We start from the raw sequence: 24,420 nt of genomic DNA, 5'->3' as shown, positions 1-24,420 counted from the left end.
CTGCAGCCTCAACCTTCCTGGCTCAAGTGATCCTCCCATCCCAGCCTCCTGAGTAGCTGGGACTATAGACACATGCTATTATGCCCAGCTAGTTTTTGTAATTTTTGTAGAGATGGGGTCTCACCATGTTGCCCAGGCTGGTCTCAAACTCTTGGGCTCAAGTGATCTGCCCACCTTCACCCACACTTTGTTATTAAGTTGGTGCAAACGTAATACTAGAGAAACTTCCATGTGGCCCAAACAATACACTCTCACCTCAGTCCGGTTGGTTGGAGCAGCCTCTCCCTTGCCAGGCCAATCAGATTATTGAGTTTGAAATTGGTGCTCTAAAATTCTAGTCCCCTCTTGACCGCATGTATTGGGAGGTCATGTAGGCCTCTGCTGGTCATTTCCCACCATGTGCTGGAGGAGCAAAACAGGCAGCTATGTAGAGTGAGGAGGAAAGAGACCCTAGAGAAGAGAGGAGTCTTGATTCCGCAGCCCCCTGGAGACTGGATGACAGGATGGGAAGGGCAGAGTGTGGTTGCCTTTTTACCGAAGGCTTTCTCACTCCTGGTTCCAGGCCTCTATGTGGCCTGGCAACATTATCTGACCTGGGGTCCCACAGAAACACCATGTATCCTTTCAGTGAATCCCTACTTGTGTTTGCTTAGTCAGGTTTGAGTGGGATTATTACTTGCAGCCAACCACATAAAACGTATGGGCGTAGCTGGTTTCCAGCACCTCTGGCTGTAGCCACCAGGTAAACAGTGAGCAACTTTGCCTTCACTGAGCTATTCTGCAACATCTGACATGAAAGGATTTTCTGGGATGATCTGGGCATTACAGTGAAATCAGCCAAAGTAAGGATGTACCCCAAACTGGGAATTGCTGTGGAGATTGAGAGAGACCTGCTAGCCAGCTGGCTGGCTGAATGCTTTGGCCTGGGGTCTGAGGCTAGTTTGCAGGTTTCATCTGGAGGTGAGGACACTTGATTGTTTTCAGGTTACCCAGGCTTACTGTGCTTTGGAGAATTAATTCACAATCAAACTTGTGAGAGACTCATTGATCAGCCACAGGCCAGCGTCTTAATGCCCAGGGAGATGCCCGTGTTGTTCAGAGCAGTAGGTTTCCACCGTGTGCAGGGGGTGCCCCTTGTAACACAGGGCACTTCCCTGCGCTGGGCACTTTGCCAGTCCCTGTGTGTCGCTCTCCAGCCTTGTGCTGTGCTCTGTCCCTCCTGCTCTTGATACCGGTAGATGCCTTGGATGGAGCTGGCTGTTGTTTGTCAGGCATACTTGCATATAATTAAATAAAAAGATACAAGTGGAATCAAGTCCCAGAAGAAACAGTTAAGTCGAACGTGGCTGCTTCTGGGAGCATAATGAAAGGCTAAAAGGGGACAGCAGCAGGGACCTGCTTGCTTTCACTCTAAGCTTTTTCCTACCCTGATTTTTTTTTTTTTTACTGTGTGTATATTATGCAGATACAAACAAATATACGATGACTATAATACCCAGATCACCCTCCTAAAATAGTGTCTATTATGGCTTAATGCCAGCGTAGATTGTCTCTCCTGTTACTGACGCAAATCCTAGTAGTCTCATTCCATTTACTCTGCTTGCTTGTAATAGCACAGGCCTATGTTATAATTTATTTCCTTTAGAAGCATTCATTTTTGTTTACTTGTTTATTGAATTCTTGTTATGTGCAAGGCATTTCTACTTAAAACAGTAACCATGTGACTGCACACTTTGTCCCGTATTGGCTAATCATTATGTAATCAATGTAGTTATTTGGAGTTGGAAATTTGAGAAAGTATATATTCTAAAGAAACTTTAAAAATGTGGACTTTAAAAAAAAAGTTCAAATAAGTATCTCTGCCAAGTCTTTAAAATGTTTACTTCCTTCCTCTGCTTTGTTCCGGCAATGGTAGGCTGAAGGCAGAAAGCACATCTGAAGCCTGAAGAAATGCTCTGTCTGAACAATTTGTTCATTCATTCATTAAAAAATTAATTGATCATCTATTTTATGCCTGGTAGAGTACAACACCTGGTGGGTACAACATGTAGGACATGGTCTTCACCCTTAGGAACTGTAAATTCTTGCAGGGTATTTTTTGAAAGGAAGGTAGCTTGCATTTTTACACTAAAAGTTCATTATGTCATCAGCTGTTTCCTACAGCATCCGTTTGTATAGTTAGTATTTGGTAAAAACTTATTTTGCAAATGTATGTTTCCATACAACTTTGCAGGACAACATCTGAGGCCCAGATTCTCAATACCTTTTTCTGCTGCCCTGCCCCTGAGGGTTCTGCCGTGTCCCACAGTTACTGAGACCTGGAGAGCCTCTGGGGCCCTGGGAGCGGAGGGCTTGCGACAGGTGCATGCGCAGTCTGAGCACCATTTGTGGAGGTTGCTATGCCCACCCCTCCTCCATGGCAAACATGGGGGCACTGAAAGTCAACTTTGCAGAAACCAACCTTCAAGAGCCCCAAGGCCTGAGGATGACAATTCCAGGCTGGCTTAGCTTCAAAGTAGGTTATTTTTCCTCTGGTTGCCACGTTGTCTACTTGCTTGGGACAACAGAGTCAGCAGCACAGGGTCAGCAGCTGAAGTATGTGGAAAATCATTGCTAAGGGAATGGGTTGAAATTGTCATAAGCAGGGCTCAATATGAGGAGACAGGCCTTCCACGTGTTTCTAAAAATGGCCTTGATGATGAAGGCATCTCCTTGGTTTTGAACTATTTTTACAACTCTAGGTAAAACCCCAAGCCCCAGTGAGCCTTTCTTGGTATAAATTAGTTATCCTTAACTTAAATAAATGGTCTCCAAATAGAAGCAGATACACAAAAACTTTTATTAAGTGGAAGTTAGACTTACTTCATGGTAATTAACCAGTTACAAGTGCATTTAAATTCATGTGTGTGGACACTGTAGAAGTCAAAATGGTCTTATTGAAAGTCCAGTGTTCTGGCTCTGTTTGTGCCAGTGCAACCCCAGATAGAACCATCCACAAAGTAAGTACAAGTCAACGATGATATCAGACTAGATTGGCAACACCATATTCATTGTTACAAGCATTACAGAACGGAAAAGTCCAAGGACCAGAAGACGATTACTAAAGTGATTCTTACTATAAACCTTTTCTTCTACTTAAATGCTTCCAGAGAACCAGCGTAGCAAATCCTCAACTCTGGGGGGACAGAGCCACTTCTGCATTTTACACTTAAATGGGCCACAGAAACTGTAAACATTTGGTGGTCTCTTGATGCCCATTTCAGGTAGATGCCAGCTGTCCCCTTGGGAAAGTGCAGTTTAACTGGTGTGAACAATTAATATTGTACATCTTCAATTTGAAAATTTCCTTCTGTTTCAGTTAGCACCAGTTTATTTAAAAATATTTTTCCTGGTGTTAAATATTTAGGAAACATTTTTTTTAAATGAACACACAAAGTCCAAAACAATGGAGAGCAAAAGAAATTCAAAAATTGTTGTAGAGAACAGCATTTAGAAAAACAACATCATTTAAACATTCGACAAATCTATGTACAATGTGCCAGAAACTGGCAAGGAGCATGGCTGAGGAACAGTCAGGTAAAAGGTTTATCAACCTGAACCTCCGCTGGCTGTATTTACAGTCAGATAGGTATTCAGAAATGTGTATCAGAACATCTAGATTTGGCTAAAAATCATATAAAAAGACACATATTGCCCCTCCCCTAATAACTTCTAATTAGGTAGCAAACAATCCAGTATAACCTTAAGTACCAGGTTTAGAAATGCATTTTTTCCCCACATTTTACAAACAGTTGAGAAACTTTCTCAATGGACATTGAAGAGAACCAGAATGGCAGAGAAATGGAGTTTTTTCCATATTGTCAGATGAAGGAAAGGATATTTTTTCATGCGGAGTAATGTAGTAAAGCACTGATTAAATAGTAAAGACAAATTATTAGGGGAAAAGGTTTCATGAAAATATGAAATCAACAAGAGGGCTGAAGAAATTTGTGTATATTCTATATAGTCTTTCCCAAATATAAGTCATTTTGAAAAAATCAATTATTTGCTTTGCTGGACAATATTTTCTTTCTTTTTTTTTTTTTTTTTTTTACGGAGTTTCGTTTTTTTTTTTTTTTTTTTTTTTTGTGACGGAGTTTCGCTCTTGTTACCCAGGCTGGAGTGCAATGGCGCGATCTCGGCTCACCGCAACCTCCGCCTCCTGGGTTCAGGCAATTCTCCTGCCTCAGCCTCCTGAGTAGCTGGGATTACAGGCACGTGCCACCATGCCCAGCTAATTTTTTGTATTTTTAGTAGAGACGGGGTTTCACCATGTTGACCAGGATGGTCTCGATCTCTTGACCTCGTGATCCACCCGCCTCGGCCTCCCAAAGTGCTGGGATTACAGGCTTGAGCCACCGCGCCCGGCCCTGACAATATTTTCATATTTTGTTATTTGAAACTATAACCGAAACCCGTTGAAGAACATTTTTTTCTTGGATTGAGAATTAAATCCAACAGATAAAACCTATGCTATATTTATACAATGAAATATTCGTTCACCTCATGCAGTTCTGTTTGCTTGTTAATCCAGTGTTACTAGAACATCCACCTTTAAAGAACTGGGCACAGATTTTAACAGCCAACATTTCCCATTTATGCTTAAGAAGTAAAAAATAAACCATCTCCCATTTATTCATCTTAATGATGGAATTTCTTAGAGCCTGATGTTTTAAAGTTTCAATCTTTAAAAACATCAAGTAGGAGAATATCGATGGGTGTCCCATATTCCCATAAGGATATGTATCCAAGTTTATTTTGAATAATTTGCAGTTGTGGTAGGCAGCTGTGAAAAAAATTTACTCGGATTCAATATAAACTACATGTTACTCTTTGAAAATGCATAGTTTATAATTTTATACATTCATTTACTAATATTAAAGACTTTTGTAAGCAAGTACTTACCTCCGAATGGTGGTAAGGTTATATTTCAAAAGATCTCTAACCATTGGACAGCATTGCCACCTAGCTTCTGAGTTAGCGCTCAATGACCTGTGAATGCCTGTCATTGTCACACGAGTGTCACACAGGAAGGACAGCTGTTCTCTCTTCATTCTTTCTACTTGTTTAGCAGGCACTAAAAAGCAATGCTTTCTACTGATTGCATTTCCACTAAATACCCCATTTTAAATATTTAATAATTTCATTTTAATATTTTAGATTTGGTATAGAAAACAATTCAAAAGATGGCTTAATTTTAAAAAGTTTCCTTAAACACTGTCATGGACTAAGGGCAACAGAGGTTTTGTGATTACTGTTGTTCTCTCTCTCCAGCTTTCTCATTTGAAAAAAATGACCGTAGGCCACTTGCAGTTGCATCTGATGATAGTCATGAACCCTTTGGGACCTAGCGATTTTTTTCTTGTCCTGAGTTCTTCTTCTAAGTATATAGGATTTTGATACACAAAACACTTTGGAATCTATTCTAGTGTCTGGTTATTCCAGAGAGCCTGTGTTTAAATGGCTGATCACTGTCCAACCATTAATTACAAAAATAGGACTTTTAGAGTGTGTTGTAGGAAAATATTGATACATGGGATTTTTTTTTTTTTTTAAACATATATGATCCAGATTCCTGGATTAGTTTACAGCGAGGACATTTTCAGTTATTTTAATCATGGACTAGTATGTTTTGGGGACTTTTTAGTTCTTCCCTAAAAATCTAAGTGTTTTCTAAAGCTTTCTACCAATGACCAAGGATGTTCCCCGACAGTGGGGAGACTGTGGAAGGAGGGGCTTTGCTATCATCACAGGTGTTGGTCACATCACAGCCATTGAGTTCCAGTTAAGCAGAGTATGGAAAAAAGGCCTAAAAAGGAAAACATGGGTTTGTAATCTGCAAAGTTATGCATTGCTCCTCAATCTTTTCTGGGGGAGTGTGGGTAGTTTATCATTAAACTCTGCTGTAGATCCCTGAGGGGTAATTCACACTCTGGCAAACACTGGCCCTAAGAGCTTTTCCTCCCTCCTCTTGGTCCCAGCCATCTGTGCCCAAAACATAGAAAGGGGGCTTCGGTGGAGTGAGGGACAAGTCCTTAACAACATGAGTGAACTGGAATCCTTTTCTTTTTCCATAAATATGAAATTATAACAATGATACCCTGTAGGAGCCACTTCCTTTTCACATACTAAAGGCCAATTCTGCTTTCATGCTCTGTAATTGTGGGCAGAAGTCAGAGCCTGGAGTAATTAAACGTGGAGCCCTCTTGCTCTGCTCTCTCCCCTCCTAAGGTGGAACCCAGCTTACACTGCTGGTTCTGATCACTCTATTAGCCTCGCATATGAAAGGGGACTGGTAGGGTTGGTGACTTGCACAGGGGAGCTTCGAGGCACAGTGAAAGGATTAGCTATCTGTCTTGTCATTCTTTACAGTGAGTTTGAACAAATCTTTTGTGATGAGTGTGGCTGTCTGTCTGCTGACTAAGCTGCTCTACTCATGATCACCGAAAACGGTTCAGACAGATGGAATTTTTCCCCTGAAGGAAGGGGATAGCCACACTGAGGCTAATATCTCAGTCATAGTAATATTTATCCCCTTGCACTTTAAGAGAGAGAAAGCAGTAGCACAGAAACAAGAATGTCCATCAGGGGCTTTGGAATTGAAAAACGTTAACAACAGCCTGGCCTCTAGCTCAGGGAGATGAGGGCAAAGGGGAGAGTAACCTTTTCAATAGCAAATTGATTGGGGTTGCCAAAATGGGAGAAAGCAAGACTGGTAGCTAGAATGGGGACTGTTCTCTTGTAAAGCTCAGTTTCCTCCCTAGAGTGCTGGTTTTCCTCTTAAGGATGCAGACAGACTTCAGAAGAAATAGATTGGGCACGTTTGTTTTTGTTTGTTTAAAGGAAATTTCCTTCTTTACTGATAGTCTCACTCCGTTCCCCAGATGCAGTGGTGCAATCTCAGCTCACTGCAACTTCTGCCTCCTGGGTTCAAGGGATTCTCCTGCCTCTGCCTCTCAAGTAGCTGGGATTACAGGTGTGCACCACCACACCCAACTAATTTTTGTATTTTTAGTAGAGACAGGGTTTCACTTTGTTTTCTTCTTTTCACTCTTTCTTTGCCTGTCGGCCAGGCTGGTCTCAAACTACTGACCTCAAGTGATCCACCTGCATTGGTCTCCCAAAGTACTTAGGATTATAGACATGAGCCACTGCATCTGGCCAGCTCTGATTAATTTTCTGAATTAAAAATTTAGGGAAATAGCCCTAGTAAGAGAATGTAATAATTAGACTTGAGAATTAATTTTTAGTATTTTCATGATACAAATAAATCAAGGGGATCTTCTCTTTGGAAGTTGGTGGTTAATAACTACGTGGATGGTGCCTAACATGAAATAACATTTTTAAAAAACAAGGACTACAGTTTAATCACCATCTCCTTCTTTCAAAACCTACGGTAACTGCTTTTGGAACCATAGCTTTCTTCTTCTTTCTTTCTTCATGGGCCTTTTTATATCCTGTGATAGCAATGGTGCTAACTATGATTCTCTTCCATCAGAAGAGGAAAGCACTAGACTGTTTCCTTCTCCAACATTGCATTACTTTAGAAACATAATAATAAGTATCATTCATCAAAAAGCCTGTTCATGACATGGAAGACTGGCCAAAATGGTTTTTTTTGAGGCTCCTTCTAGCTTCACGACTAAACTCCCTGTGAATGACTTTAAACTCAAGATGTTATACTTAGTAAATCAATGGGAGAAGGGTAAGATGAAAACCATTCGTATATTGGACTGCCTTTTAATCATTCGCAATGAAAGAAATCTCAGGCATTGCCAATGTCATGCAAATTGCATTCACATTTAAACACAACTTAACCATATTACCAGGCACTTCCAACTCTGAGTTTACAGTATGTTTTGATTTGATCATTACAGATTATAAATTTGAGCTGGTTTAAAAATTTCTGGCATTGACTTAAGTTTATATACATAGCAAATGTTGTATGCTAGCAGCAAAAGAAATTTTCCCCAAGGAGTCAAAACTTTTACTCAGAACATACACTTAGCTAATAAGCTCCTATAATTAACTACCAAATTGGTTGGAATTTAGGAATTAGGGATTCGTTACAGTAAAGGGATTCATCTGGGGATAAATCAGTTTGCACTTGGCAACATGAATTAAGTAACGAGTGGGCTCTTCATGTCTATGCTGAAAAGCCTGGACTGAAAAGATGGTTTGAGAACTTGGTGGGGTCCCTGGGTCTTCTTACGTCCCTAGTCAGTCTGGAAGACTAAGGTCTGAGCCAGGCCTTTAATGAGCCCTTGCCCTCTTCCTTGCAAACAATACTGAGGCTGATTCAGGTTCAAGACTATTCTGGGTTGGCCTTGGAGGTGGGTAATGGTGATTCTAACTATTCCTATTCTACACTGGGTTCTTATAAAGATCAAATGAAACAGTGTTGTGAAACGGTGATTATCCCAATATCATCAGGGCTCCAACGTAAGATACAGTTTAGCCTAACTTAGTCCATCTAAATGAAGGAAGAAACTTCTAATTTTTTTTCATGACACATTTATTCTCATTTTGCTTTTGCCTTCAAAGATGCTAGGGTTTTGTATGTGGAAAAACCTCCTTTTGAGGTTAGTGGACACTCCAAAATAACCTAAGTGCTTACCAGTTCTGAAGCAAGGCTTTTGCTGTATCAGAGGTGAAGCAGTGGTAATGTTACACGGGAACGAAGTGTGCTTGTGTCAAGCTTCAGAGGCTCCTGGCCGCCTTCTCAGAAGGCACAAGGCTGCTCTTTGCCAGCCCCTCATCACAGTGGCCACGGTAGAAAACAAAAAATTAAGAAAAGAGTGATTCGATGCTCTCGGGGGCACGGCCTGGGCATGCCAAAAGGAGGCAGAGTGAGAGCGCTGGATAACTCAGCATATCTATATTCAAATCTGCCATGAGAATGATTTCTGGGGAGACATGACCTCTTTCCCCTTTTTTATTTTAGTTGCCCAGATAGTGCCAACATACCAGTTTGTGGGGCTGATGGTTGAATCTGACCTGACAACCACGGAATGTGAAATCCACTTTCCCCAATAGTTGAAACTAGGGGCTGCAGGCTGCATCTGCCCATGTACAGCTTTTCTTTGGTCTGCACAGTGTGGGCCAAGAGTTTGAATTAGCTGTCAACATTTCTATGTCAGGTAATACCATATTTCCAAGTCAGACGATCTAGCAGCCCTGGGTCTGATTTCTGCATGGTTCTGATTGTCTAGAGCTGAGTGTGGGCACCCCTTCAAAGAGGGCATGTGCTCTCCAGTTCAATGCAGTCCCCACCATTCTCGTGTTCCTCTTTGCCTGATCCATATCAATCATTTACAGAACTTGCCTGGTCCTTCTGAGGCACTGCCATTTACAACCTCTCCTATATAGAATTGGGAATCTTCTATTTAAAGAGGAAATGAGACTCATTTGGTTCAAAACTGTACAGCAATAAAAACTGCTTGGGGACTTTAATGCTAATAATGGAGACATTCCAAGGAGTGAAAACAGATTTGCAGGACGCCTCATCTCAAAGACCCAGAGCCAGGGCTGTACACAGTTTTTCTGAACTCTGTGTGTTTCTAGTCCTCACATGTGCAGATTCTAAAGCCTATGTGAAACCAAGGTCTGAGTGACCTTCTGACCACATCATAAGAGCTGCCCAATGGGTGTATGGCTGTTCTATCTCAGCTTTGCTTTTGATGTTATCTGCGTCCTTGGCTAATTAGGCCAGCTTTTGGATTACTAAAATCTTAGAAAGAAAAGATGCTTTCTTGTTTTAACAGTGAGTGGGCTTGAAAAAACTGTACAGCATTATGAAATGGTTTTGGCAAAGCTCTGAATTATTTGTGCAGTTTTAATAAACTCTCCACAGCTCCCCTCTGTTTCCTGGTTCTTGGGAATGCAGTCACTTTCTGATCACAACCTCGTGTGCCTGCTAGTTCTTCACAGTGAAGAATCAAGCATTTGTTTTTATTTTTTTATTTAATTTTTTTTTTTTTTTTTTTTTTGTCCTTCCACTATATTTTGGAAGCACTTTTTCTTATGAGGAAATTACAGTTATAGTTAGTGCTGAGGACAAAATTATTTTAAACACTACTGATCACTTAAGAATTCAATCTTTGGGCCTATCTACTATGATTTTAGAAATTTCCACCAAATGATACTTGCTGGTTAAGTGCAAGTATTTTGTGGTTCTGGTAGGTCAAGTGGTAAACTTGTCTTTGTGACACAGAATTTATCATTTTACACTAAAAAATTTATAAGAATATTTCTCCCATGGCCTATAAGCATATCTGTTAACATTTTTTAGACTTAAAATATATAAAATGACTCTTCAGGCATCTTTTTCCATACTTTGCAAACATAGTAGTAATGATAAAAGGAGTAGCTGCTATCTTGATTCTCTTATACCCATTCTCCATCTGATCTGTATTTCTACCCTTGCTGCAGAGGGTTAATTAAAAAGATATGCATCAAAACATTTGCTTAAAAGAGACATAGCCCTTTGGTGAGCAGGAATTACTTATAATATTAACACTTCCTGGCTGGTAAAATACTATATTTTAAAAAATAAGCTACAATGTATAAAACCAAGGTCATTTCTCACAAAATGTCTGTGTTCTTTGTGATTACAAAACACTGCATCTTGTAAAATATTTCCAGTTAACTTAAGAAGTTGAGTACTGACGCTTATGACCAAAGTGTCATGTCTCTTAGAACTGTAGAAGCCTAACCAGTATATTTCTTGTTTTATTTGGAAAATTAAGTTATAATTGTTTTTGTATTTAAAGATTACATTTTGCCACAACATATTACCATTGTGATTCTCAGACCCACAACAAAAGTTATAAAACATGAGATTGTCTTCAAAAAAGGAACTATTTACAAAACAGGACCAGAAGTAAAATTCCCATTTTGGCTCCTGGTCCTATGATAGATATACCGTTTAAAGCATGTATATCATTGGATATGGGCTTTTTCAAAGTCAGTCATAATAAGTAAACCAGTTGGTCTTAAATACATTTTATCCTTCTTGCTCTATTGGTGTGCATTACTCAGTGATACAACTGGTTCCTAAAAGTGCTAATCTCATTTTATTTACTGATTTCAGGTTTGGCTAGTTACAATGCAAAAAAGACACAAGAAACAGTTCCACTATGGAGGAATCCCCACAGGTACGAGGAACAGGGACAGTCCGTGCCACTGGTAGGGCTACTTACTTAGAGAAACGAAATTTCCAGTTGACCCATGTGCCCAGGGTATTCTCCAAAATGATCCACATTCTCATTCATATTCATGAATCCTGCTCTGTTTCCACTCATTTGTATGCACAGATTCTTCCCCAGGTTCACACAGGTCAATGCTACAGAAGAAGTGGTCGATAGCAATTCTACAGGGTCATGAGAAAAAGCAGCACCTTGCCCACAAGAGTCCATGGAAGTCTGTTTGCTAACATGCTATTAAAGCAAAATGTACATCGCTCAGGGCTTGCTTTCACTTACAGAATTCTGCTGATAGCTAATAAACAGTCACCCAATGAGTAATAATAAAAAGGATCAGCAAGGCTTTGTATTCACAATTACATTCAGAAAAAGCCTTACAAGAGTCTATGAATACCCCCCAGGCATTGCACCTGTAGTTCAAATGTTAGCCTTAGGCTATAGGTCAGCTACAAGCTAAACAGCTTATTTTCCCAGGGCACTCCCCCACGCCTCACAAATGTCAGTACTGCTCAGTTCACATACATCTGTCTTGAAATGATACGATGTTCATTTGAAAAAAAGAATTGTTCTGACTAGAAAAGACTTTAGTGATGATAACAAAATTCTTCCTAGTTTTAGGAGTCTCCAGACCTATTTTTTGCATGCCCTTTATTTTTCCCTGAGGAAATGAATATTATTTACAGTCTTTTGCTACTATTCTCAAGGGATTCTCTCTTCTGTGTACAACTCTGGCCACTTTTCTCTGAACCTTTGCGCTTTGGAGTCTGATGAAGTGGGGACGTGGATTCAGCAGTGCCAGCTAATTCAGAACTCAGGGCTGCTTTCAAAAGTGTGGCTTCAGTGTGACACCAGAGGCAGCAGACTTAAGAAACTTGAGTGATCTTGAGATTTAATGGAGGACATTTCAGTTTCAAAAATCTTTTGCAACAAATACACCTGTGACTATCTCTTTGAAAAGTTTTCTAAAAGAAAGGTGAAGAATTGTGTCATTCTCTATTAAAAATTTGCATCTGCAACATGGTTATGTTCGGGTGAGGAATTTTCTAAGAAAAGGGCACCTTGTTGGTGCCTGGAGCTGCTGACGGGCACTTTGCAGCTAAGCGCACACATTCTTGCTCAGAAGCCCACAGCTTTTTTCCTGACTGGCTTTTGCCAACCAAGGGAGGACACTTTTCAGCTAGTGAGGTGGAGAGAAGTCTGTGTCTGCTAGAGATGCCCACTTGGGCTGGGCACAGCAGCCCTGCACTCATGGCTGGAGGTACTTTCCTTCAGGTCATTCTCCCCTTGCTTCAGGCAGCTGCTCCCAGAGGAGAAAATGGAAGATCCCTGGGAGGTGCTCAGTGACAGTGACCACTAGCTGATCAGCACCAAGAAGATGAGTGGGAGCCAGGTGTCCATGAGCCTCTTGTACCTCCTCCCTGACCCCCTGGCTACCTGTGTATTTTCTCCAGGTTGTCACACTGCCTCCACCTATGCAGCACGCATCTTCTGGGAAGGCCCAAGGCTTAACACCACTGCCTGCTGGCCACTCTGCTTTGTCGCTTTCTGGAGAATGTCCTTTCAGTCACTACGAAATGACTTCTTTGGAGAGAGATGAGAAACGTTTTCTGAAGGCAGGGGTGTCAATGCAGGAAAAAAAAATCAAAAGGCTACATCATGCCTTACTTAGAAATATTTCGGGACCAGAATCTATTGTGTTGCCTTTTGCCTGACAGGCCTCTGAGCTCCCTGCTGTGGCTGGGGCTCCAGTTCCACCGCCAGCCTGCTGTGGGAACACTCTGCCCAGCCATTCCCCTCTTCCCAGCCAAGAGAACACAGAGAACTTGGTTCCTCAGAGATGGCATCAAACGAATGTCTGGCTAATTTGGCACTTCATTTAGTTCCAAAATAGAACAAAATAATGCTACATGTAAAAAAAAAAACCAAAAAACCCTAACTTGCATGTTCAGCAGTGTGTATTAGAATTTATAGCTTTCTGGGTGACCTGTAAGGAGTATAATCCCTTTTCTTCAGGGCCAGCCATGTGTGGCTTGGTGGTCTACTAGTTATTTCATGCCTTGGTCCAGGGAATATGTGTCTGTGTCCAGGAAGGTACTGAGGGTCTGCCTGCACCTGAAGCCAGAAAAGAAAGTACACAGAGACCTGGGCTGGCAGGCAGAAAGGAGCCCCAACTTAGGCAGGAAATATGAAGCTGTCTGTGTGAAAAAGGCTTTAGAAAGGAGAAGAGATCCCAGGGAAGCTACATTCAGCTCTATAGTTCTGCTTACACCTGTGTACTAGCTGAACACCAGGTAAGGACTGAGCTGGGCTCAGCTAAGCTGGAGCTCAGCACTACTTATGTGGTATATGTGGCTTTTGGAGGTAAAAGCCACAAGGCTTTGCTCCAGGACTGTTCCAAAGCAAAGATCTCTCCCTCCTCGGTTTCAAAGTTCTGGAATGGGGGATGGATTTTATACTTCATGACTTGAATCTTTTTCTATTAGTAACAGTCCAATAATCATGGGCCAGGGAGCTTTGCTGAAGAGAAAAACCTCTGGTCCAGGACTATACCCTGTCATTTAGGCCACTGGGCAATCTACCTATCACTTAGGGCTTCCTGGACCAGGCCAGAGCATCATCTCACATCAGTGGTGCTGCAGGGGAGGTGACAGGACACCAGGAGAAGAAAGGACTTGAGAGTAGAAGAAAGAAACTCACTTCTGTGTTTTTTAAAAATGCCATTTCCTGGCTGACCTTGTAAGTCTAATGCAGTATTGCTGGTGCTGTAACTAGTACTGATTGGCAATCAAGATGCAAAATTAGATGAAGCTCTTTTAATCTTCTCTTAAAGTAAATGTTTTTAAAGAAAAAAAAATCAGGATCTCTTCCAAGGAATAATTTCTAAAAAAAAAAATAGATGAGAGTTTAAAAAATAAAAATACCATAATAAGTGAATGCACAGACCATGGATGTCACGCTGTGGAACCTCCTTATACTTTCTTTGATTATATATAAAAAGAATATCTCATTAGTAGATGACTTCTATCTACTCTTTAAAAAGTGTATGTACAATCTCTAGACATATATTAAACTCTCCTGTGCAATTTCATTTAACATTCCTATGGCTGATCCCATGTCCCCTCTCCCTAAACGGCGCCTCCTATAAGGGGCTCTTCCTACTTTGCATAGGTATAGGAGAAATAACTCTTTTGCTGGGCAATCAAGAGTAGGGTAGATAGAAAATGAGCTTATTTATACGGCTTGACAATGACTCCCATCTCCCCACACCACTACCTCCCAAACAAGCAAGCAAGCAAATTACAAAGCCCAGTAAATGGAACATAGTGCAAGCCCCTGCCCTACTAAATCGAGAAATTCCTATACCAACATGCATTCTCCTTTTGGTGTTCTGTATGTTCCTTTTTGAGTGAATTCTTAAATGAATAGCTCCAATATTTTTATAAGAAAAAAATTAAGATTTGGACCTTCCATTTACCCACAATGCTTATATTGTTAATTAACTCATCTCCCAGACATGCTAAAGCATAAAACCTATAAAAGTGCGCTCAGAATGGAAGTGGTTTGTCAGCCTAACATGACTTTCTGAACAGGTGGGGCCATGTGGGCTGTGCTTTGTTGTTTAAAGCAAACCTACTGGGACAGCTTGGAGTTCTCTACCTCTTCTGAAATCAGTCAGTGGTGGAGTTTGGAGAGAAGGAAAATGACCCATTAACCTGCCTACAATCTTGACAGACAAGTAGTAACAAATCGCTCCAAGCTGCCATTTGTGTCACATCCCTGAAAGAAGCATCAAGGCTTACCCAGATGGCTACAGGTGCCAGTTCTTGACCGAGTTGCGGCAGGCAGACAGAGCGAGCTGTGCTGCCTCTAGGGGAGGAGCTTCTTAGGGATTCAAGGAAGACTCCTAGATGTTTCCCAACAGTGACAGCTGGACTTCCTGAACTCAGTGTGGGGCTGAAGTCTGCTGGTGATTTCCATGGATAATTGCTTCTCAAATTTATGCCATCTGGGGCTCTATAAGCTAATAGCTCTACCATGGTTCAGCTGGGGTCATTCTTCAAAACAAAACAAAAAGACATAGAAAAGGTGTCCAGAGTGCTGCGCTTTCTTGCAACACATCCTGATGTATACTGCTCCAAGAAGTCAAATGGAAAAACAGGGAAAAGATTATTCACAATAAAAGTAGGTGTTGTTTTTTGTACAAATGCTACTGAATAACCTGTAGCTGGTTTTTTAAGTGTCAAAAAAATCTTGGAAATGGCATAATTCAGAAAGCTTATCAAAATATGCCTACTTTCTAGGTAAAATGGGCTTTGTTGGTTCAATTGCTACAGAAGTCCACAGTTTTAAGTCTAGACATACAGCAAAAAAAGTTGACTTTTCTTTTGAAGGAAAAAAAACCAGGTATAGCTGCTCCAGACTGGGTTCTTAGTAAGAGCAACTTTCTTCTGTCATAGGTGGTGACTTAAAAAATTTTTTTCTTTGTTTTTGCTGTTATTCCTCCAAGGGTCCTGAAAAGGTTTTCCTGGCTTCGACTGTGTTGTATTCAGCAGGAAAAGCTCTTTCCAACACCTGCAGCAGCAGGCCAGGCCAGGATCGGCTCAGGGCCCTGAGCCCTTCTGCCTGGGGGCCTCTCAGTCGAGGAACCTCTGGCAGGCCTTCTTCCAGCGGCAGGCGGTACACCACATGTCTCGGTTCTCCATCCCGTATACCTTCCGACACTTTTTGCCCTCTCCCCTGGGCTTCCTGCAAGACAGATGAGGAAGATTAGTTTAGTGGGAGGGATTCAATGGGCATTCTATGGAGAGCTCAAAATCCCTCGAAAGAGTGAGGGGAAAAAAAAAAGCTGGCCATGGTGGCTCACGCCTATAAACCCAGCACTTTGGGAGGCCAAGGCGGGTGGACCACGAGCTCAGGAGTTTGAGACTCGCCTGCCAACATGGTGAAACCCTGTCTCTACTAAAAACATACAAAAATTAGCCGGGTATGATGGCACATGCCTGTAATCCCAGCTACTCAGGAGGCTGAGGTAGGAGAATCACTTAACCCCAGAAGGTGGAGGTTGCAGTGAGCTGAGATCATGCCACTGCACTCCAGCCTGGGTGACAAAGGTACCTCTCTAGGTTCAGATTCTAATCTGTGCTGGTTGTTTTCACAGCCACTACACTCAACTGTTAAAATTTGCTACCATATCCCTTAAGCTTCTATTTGTCTATTTGTGGACATGTCAATTTGGCCATCTTCATAAAACTGAATTGAACAAGTAAACACAAGAAATGCCAGTAGAGAGCAACATTGCTCTTTCAAGTTTTTAATTAGGTACTTTCAAATGGTCCCTCATTCTCAATTTCTAGTACAACAGTCCCTGGTAAGGGTGGGGGATATGTCCCAAGACCTCCAGTGGATGCCTGAAACTGCAGATAGTACAAAGCACATATATATTATGCATGACTTTTTCTTTCTTTACAGTTTCATGGATTGAAGATTCATTCTTACTGTCGATCTTCACAACCTCAGTGTACAATTTTTTTTTCTTTACTCGTTAAGTTGAAAACTTTCACCTTTTTGCTTAAAGGACGCATTTTACGGCTTATCTTTGGCATATCTGAATTCCAGCCTCACCACTCTTGCACTTTGGGTCCATTATTAAGTAAAAGAAGGTTGGCTGAACACAAGCACAGTCTGTAACAGTCAGTCTAATGGGTGAATAGTGTAGACAGTGTGGATACACTGAACAAAGGGATAATATTCATCCCAGGCAGGGCAGAGTTGGATGGTACGAAATTTCATCATACTACTCAGAATGGTTTGCAATTTAAAACTTATGAATTATTTGTGAAATTTTCCATTTAATATTTTTGAACCACAATTGACCTTGGGTAACTGAAACTGCAGAAAGTAAAACTATGGATAAAAGGGGACTACTGTATTTTGGTTAAGGAACTCCTGGAGAGGTCGTCCTTGATCTGTAATAAAAATTGTATCTCATAGTTCATTTAATATATAGGTTAATACAAGATGGCTCTGAATAGACCTAATAATCACGATTACCTACTCTCTTAAAAAAAAAAAGCCTTACTTTAAATAATTACCCTTTAAAACAACAAATCTTCATTAATAGGTAATGGATGGGAAAAACCACGGGAAAAAAATGAAAGGAAATTTTGTCAGTTGTGGAGAAATTTTATAGAAGATCATCTCTCAGGGTTCCCTCTGCTGTCCTATTTTACAGTTAATTCCCTTGAGGTGAAGTATGTAGAATTTTAAGTTGTCATACCTTAGGCTGACCGTGCCTCTGGGTGGGGAGGACAGGACCGTGTGCGCGTGCTGTCTCTGCTCTCCTGTGCCCACTGGATGATGATGTGTGGGTGATACCTGGTGAATACATGGAAAATAAAGTTGATGGGGCAGGTTCTCCACCCATGCAATTGTTAGCCTTTGCTATGTGGATGATGGTCCTTGACCATTAGAAGCAGAGATGAGGCTTGGCACGGTAGCTCACACCTGTAATCCCAGCACTTTGGGAGGCTGAGGTGGGCGGATCACTTTTGGTCAGGAGTTCAACCGGCCTGGCCAACGTGGTGAAATCCTCTCTCTACCAAAATGTACAAAAATTAGCCAAGTGTTGGTATGCATGCCTGTAATCCCAGCTACTTGGGAGGCTGAGGCAGGAGAATTGCTTAAACCCTGGGGCAGAGGTTGCAGTGAGCCGAGATTGTGCCACTGCATTCCAGCCTTGGTGACACAGTGATACCCTGTCTCAAAAAAAAGCCAATACCTCAAACAGTTTTTACTTCATATCTATGCATTTCAAATTGCTCATAATGCCATATTTTCACTTGAATAACACTTTAAATCTTAAAGTACATTCCTGTTTCTTTTAATCCTCATAAACTCTGTCAAGTAGGGCAAGCCTCATGATTCCCTTTAGAAGATGAAACATACCTAGAGAGGTTAAGAGATTTATTTAAGCTTATGTAGCTAGTAAGCGACAATGACACAATGCAGTCTAGGCCTTCTGTTGGCTCTAGCGGATCAATCACAGCCACTAAATACATGAATTCTTATATAAAACACCCCACCACAGCAGACTTTTAGCTCTAAACAGGAAGGAATAAAGGCAAGAGGCAGACAGCCTGAGCAAACCAAGGACGTATGCCACCCACCAAACACCTTCTCAGCACTCAGTGAGTGCCAGATACACTGACAGTGGCTTTAATCTTCACAACGACCCCATGCAGTATCATTATTGTTCCCATTTTATAGATTAGGAAACCAAGGCAGAGGGAGGTTAAGTAACTTGCCCAAGGTCATGGCATGTGTCACAGTACAGCAGGGCTGTGCTGCAGCTCTCCCTGGCACTAGGACGTGTGTTTAACCCTGTTGCTTTTCTGTCACTCAGTCATGGAGGAGGGCTGTCCTCTGGCCCTTTGCATCACCTGCTCTTGTAACACTAAACAATCTTCCCAGCTTTTGGAATTCTCAAAAGCTGCAACAAATTAATTTTTTAACAAAGAAAAAAGAATGTCTTAAGTAATTAATATTGCCATATATGGGAGGGAAGATATTTAATAAATTTAAAAACCTAGGAGCCAACATGGTCATAGAAACAGCATTGTCAATTAAAAGTCATGGGACCATTCCCGAGACATACTTAGAAAACTGCTTTTCTCTAGTACAGGTATTAGTACTTTCTCTTCTCTTTCATTGTATGTGACACAGTTCGGATGTGTGTCTCTGCTTGAATCTCATGTTGAAATGTAATCCCCAGTGGTGCTGGAGGTGGTAGGCCTGGTGGGAGGGGTGTGGGTTTTGGGGATGGATCCCTCATCAATGGCTTGGACCATTCTCTTGGTGATATGTGAGCTCTCACTCTCGCGTTTACATAAGACTGTGGTTGTTTTATGCACATTCCTGCTTTCACACATGACGTGCCTGCTCCTGCTTCACCTTCCACCATGAGTAAAAGCTCCCTGAGGCCTCCCCAGAAGCAGATGCCACTGTGCTTCCCGTACAGCCTGCAGAGCCAATGAAACCTCTTCCCTTTATAACTTACCCTGTCTCAGGTATTTATAGTAATGCAAGAATGGCCTAATAGAGATCTTCAGTGTTATTTTCTCTGACATTCATTTTAGTGCTATGGTCTGAATGTCTGTCCCCTCCAAAACTCATGTTGAAATTTACTTGTCATTGTAATAGTATTAAGAGGTGGGGCCCTTAAGAGGTGATTAGGCTATAAGGGCTCCACTCCCATGGGTGGGATTAGTGTATACAAGGACCAGTGTGGCCCCCCCCAACTCTTTCACCTTCTGCCATGTGACGATGCAGCATAAAGGCCCTCACAGAGGCTGGCATGTTGATGTCAGACTTTCCAGCCTCCAGGTTGTTAGTAAATTTCTGTTCATTATAAATTACCCAGTCTAAGGTATTCTGTTATAGCAGCACAAAACTTAAGACGCTTAAAAAATTATACAGGTAGGGCCAGAAGTGGTGGCTGACCCCTGTAATCATAGTGCTTTGGGAGGCCAAGGTGAGTGGATCACTTGAGTCTAGGTGTTTGAGCCCAGTCTGGACAACATGGTGAAACCCCATATCTACTAAAAATACAAAAATTAGCCAGATGTGGTGACATGCACCTATAGTCCCAGCTATTTGGGAGACTGAGGTGGGAGGATTACCTGAGTGTGGAGAGGTCAAGGCAGCAGTGAGTCAAGACTGCGGCACTACATTCTAGCCTGGGTAACAGAGTGAGACGCATCTCAAAATTTTATACAGGTAAGTAAAAATCTAACATTTGGAACCACTGTTGCCATGAGTTTGAATTAGTCTATACCACTGGTCTTCATGCTAGAGTTCGGTGGAGCAAGGGCCAGCAGAGGTAACATTCACAGTTTTTAAAAATGAAAGTTTTGGGGTGCCAAGATGGCCAAGAGGAGGCAACACTGGAATGCAGCTCCCAGGTAATGAGACGCAGAGAACTTCATGATTCCAAGTGAGGTGCTAGGTTTGATTCGGTGGGATTGGTAGGACACTGAAAATAGCCCATGAAAGGTTGAGCCAAAGCAGGGTGAGAGCAGCCCAGGGAGGGAGAACCGAGACAGGGCAGGGTATATCCCCACCTGGAACGTGCAGCCAGCTCGGAGGGTCAGGGACTTCACCCCCTTGGTGCTCCAATTTGGATCCTGTGCTTCCCTCATCCCTCCTGCAACCCACAGTCCATGAGAGCCCTGCCGGACTGTGGGGCACCGTGGGTTGTCCATACAAATCTGAGTGACGGCTCCTGCCTGGTGCCACAGTTGTCAGCATGGGCCTGGGCTGAAGTATGGACTAACACCTGCAGGACGGACCCATGTCACAGAAAGAGGTAGAGTTGAAAGCAAAACAGGCCATAAGGCCTGGCAGGTCCTACCCTCACAAAACTCAAACTGAAGCCCGCACGCTAGAAAGCTTCGCAGCAAATACACCAGTTTGATGCCAGTTGGGAAGACTGAGCTTGGGGAAGGAGAGACACCATTGGGAAGGCGGGGCTAACCTCACCTGCATGAACAAACTCCCAGGGAAGACCGCCCACCCAGTAACCTGACTGAATCTGAGGCAGCCCAGCAGCGCCAGTATAGGCCAAGAAAGATACAGCTATAACCTTGACAGAAAGGATGTCCACTCAGAGATTCCTCCCAAAATCACCAACCTCAAAGATCAAAGGGAGATAAATCCACGAAGATGGGGGGAAACCAGTGCAAAAAGGATGAAACCATCAAAGACCAAATACTTCTTCTCCTCCCAGGGGACACAACTCCTCACCATCAAGGGAACAAAACAAGATAGAGAATGAGTTTGACGAATTGACAGAAGCAGGCTTCAGAAGGTGGGTAATAACAAACTTCTCTGAGTTAAAAGACCATGTTCTAACCCAATGTAAAGAAACTAACAACCTTGAAAAAAGGTTAGATGAAAAGCTAACTAGAATAACCAGCTTAGAGAAGAACATAAATGACTTGATGGAGCTGAAAAACACAGCATGAGAACTTTGCAAGGCATACACAAATTTTAACAGCTGAATTGATCAAGCAGAAGAAAGGGTATCAGAGATTGAAGATCAAATCAATGAAATAAAACAAGAAGGCAAGATTAGAGAAAAAAGAGTGAAAAGAAATAAACAAAGCTTCCGAGAACTATGGGATTATGTGAAAAGACCTAATCTATGCTTGATCGGTTTACCTGAATGTGACGGGGAGAATGAATCCAAGCTGGAAAATACTCTTCAGGATATTACCCAAGAGAACATCCCCAACCTAATGAGGCAGGCCAACATTCAAATCCAGGAAATACAGAGACCACCACAAAGATACTCCTCAAGAAGAGCAATCCCAAGGCACATAATTGTCTGATTCACCAGGGTTGAAATGAAGGAAAAATCCTAAGGGCAGCCGAGAGAAGGGTTGAGTCACCCACAAAGGAAAGACCATCAGACACACAGCAGATCTCTTGGCAGAAACCCTACAAGCTAGAAGGGAGTGAGGGCCAATATTCAACATCCTTAAATAAAAGAATTTTCAACCTAGAATTTCATACCCAGCCAAACTAAGCTTTATAAGTGAAGGAGAAATAAATAAAATCCTTTTCAGACAAGCAATTGCTGAGAGATTTCGTCACTACAAGACCTGCCTTGCAAGAGCTCCTGAAAGAAGTATTAAACATGGTAAGGAACAACCAGTACCAGCCACTGTAAAAATGTACCAAATGGTAAAGAACAATGACACAATGAAGAAAACGTGTCGACTAACGGGCAAAACAACCAGCCAGTAAAAAAACGGCAGGATCAAATTCAAACATAACAATATTAACATTGAATGTAAATGGCCTAAATGCCCCAATCAAAAGACACAAACTGGCAAACTGGATAAAATGTCAAGACCCATTGGTGTGCTGTATTCAGGAGATCCATCTCACGTGCAGACTCACATAGACTCAAAATAAAGGGACACAAGAAGATTTACCAAGCAAATGGAGAGCAAAGAAAAGCAGGGGTAGCAATCCTAGTCTCTGATACGACAGACTTTAAACCAACAAAGATCAAAAGAGACAAAGAAGGACATTACATAATGGTAAAAGGATCAATGCAACAAGAAAAGCTAACTATCCTAAATATATATGCACCCAATGCAGGAGCACACAGATACATAAAGCAAGTTCTTAACGACCTACAAAGACTCTTAGACTCCCACACAATAATAGTGGGAGACTTTAACACTCCACTGACAATATTGGACAGATCAACGAGACAGAAAGTCAACAAGGATATCCAGGACTTGAATGCAGATCTAGACTAGGCAGACCTAATAGACATTTACAGAACACTCCACCCCAAATCCAGAGAATACACATTCTTCTCAGCACCATATTGCAATTACTCTAAAATTGACCACATAATTGGAAGTAAATTGCTCCTCAGCAAATGCAAAAGAAGAGAAATCATAACAAACAGTCTGTCAGACCACAGTGCAATCAAATTAGAACTCAGGATTAAGAAAAGCACTCAAAACTGCACAATCACATGGAAACCAAACAACCTGCTTCTGAATGACGAATGGATAAACAGTGAAACTAAGGCAGAAATAAAAATGTTCTTCGAAACCAGCATGAACGAAGACACAACATACCAGCCAGAATCCATGGGGGGACACCTTTAAAGCAGTGTCTAGAGGGAAATTTATAGCAATAAATGTCCACATGAGAAGCAAGGAAAGATCTAAAATCGACACCCTATCATCAAAATTGAAAGAGCTAGAGGAACAAGATAAAAAAAAAAACACTCAAAAATAAGAAGACAAGAAATAGATCAGAGCAGAACTGAAGGAGATAGAGACACAAAAAACCCTTCAAAAATCAATAAATCCAGGAGCTGGTTTTTTGAAACGATCAACAAAATAGACCACTAGCTAGACTAATAAGAGAGAAGAATTGAATAGATGCAATAAAAAATGATAAAGGGGAAATCACCACTAATTCCTCAGAAATACAAACTACCAGCAGAGATTACTACAAACAGCTCTGTGCACATAAACCAGTAAATCTGGAAGCAATTGATAAATTCCTTGACATTTGCACACTTCCAAGACTAAGCCAGGAAGAAGTTGGAACCCTGAATAGACCAATAACAAGGTCTGAAGTTGAGGCAGGAATTAATAGCCTACCAACCAAAAAAAGTCCAGGTCCAGATGGGTTCACAGCCAAATTCTACCAGATGTACAAAGAAAAGCTGGTACTATTCCTGTTGAAGCTATTCCAAACAATACAAAAAGAGGGAATCCTCCCTAACTCTATGAGATCAACATCATCCTGATACCAAAACCTGGCAGAGACAAAACTAAAAAAGAAAACTACAGGCCAATATCCATGATGAACACTGATGCAAAAATCTTCAATAAAATACTGGCAAACAGACTGCAACAGCACATCAAAAAGGTTACCCATCACGATAGAGTAGGCTTCATCCTGGGGATGCAAGGCTGGTTGAACATACGCAAGTCTATAAATGTAATTCACCACATAAAGAGAACCAAAGACAAAATCACATGGTTATCTCAATAAATGCAGAGAAGGCCTTTGACAAAATTCAACAGCCCTTTATACTAAAAACTCTCAATAAATTAGGTATTGATGGGACGTATTTCAAAATAATAAAAGCTATTTACAAGAAACCCACAGCCAATATCATACTGAATGGGCAAAAACTGGAAGCATTCCCTTTGAAATGTGGCACTAGACAAGGATGCCCTCTTTCACCACTCCTATTCAATATAATATTGGAAGTTCTAGCCAGAGCAATCAGGCAAGAAAAAGAAATAAAGGGTATTCAATTAGAAAGCAGGAAGTTAAATTGTCTCTGTTTGCAGATGACATGATTGTATATTTAGAAGACCACATCATCTCAGCCCAAAATCTCCTGAAACTGATAAGCAACTTCAGCAAAGTCTCAGGATACAAAATCCATGTGCAAAAATCACAAGCATTCCTATACACCAATAACAGACTTAAAGAGAGCCAAATCAAGAACAAACTGCCATTCACAATTGCTACAAAGAAAATAAAATACCTAGGAATACAACTAACAAAGAACATAAAGGACCTCTTCAAGGAGAACTACAAACCACTGCTCAAGGAAATAAGAGAGGAC

The 24,420-nt window shown here is 41.5% G+C and overlaps 1 protein-coding gene across 4 annotated transcripts in view; it reads right to left on the bottom strand.

The window, feature by feature from the left end:
- Positions 1-7,756: 7,756 nt before the first annotated feature.
- The window catches only part of ZNF704 (zinc finger protein 704), a 238,340-nt gene continuing 221,676 nt past the window's right edge, over positions 7,757-24,420 (bottom strand). The window contains exons 8-10 of one of the 4 annotated variants that reach the window (XR_001822999.2): positions 17,521-17,618; positions 14,957-15,989; positions 7,757-12,850 (exon numbers count right to left, since the gene is read on the bottom strand). Coding sequence is in view for 1 of the 4 variants with exons in the window: in XM_017521858.2 (XP_017377347.1) it covers positions 15,878-15,989; positions 17,521-17,618 (210 nt within the window). In the remaining 3 variants the exon portion in view is untranslated. Of the gene's footprint in view, positions 15,990-17,520; positions 17,619-24,420 lie in introns of all 4 variants that reach the window. The other 3 variants (XR_001823000.2, XR_005198974.1, XM_017521858.2) reach the window with 3 other exon arrangements.

Source organism: Cebus imitator, unplaced genomic scaffold (genome assembly GCF_001604975.1).
Source record: "Cebus imitator isolate Cc_AM_T3 unplaced genomic scaffold, Cebus_imitator-1.0 Scaffold22, whole genome shotgun sequence".
In the NCBI taxonomy this organism is placed as follows: Eukaryota; Metazoa; Chordata; class Mammalia; order Primates; family Cebidae; genus Cebus; species Cebus imitator.
Note: the sequence above shows the minus strand (reverse complement) of the source record. Positions and strands in the feature narration are given on the sequence as shown.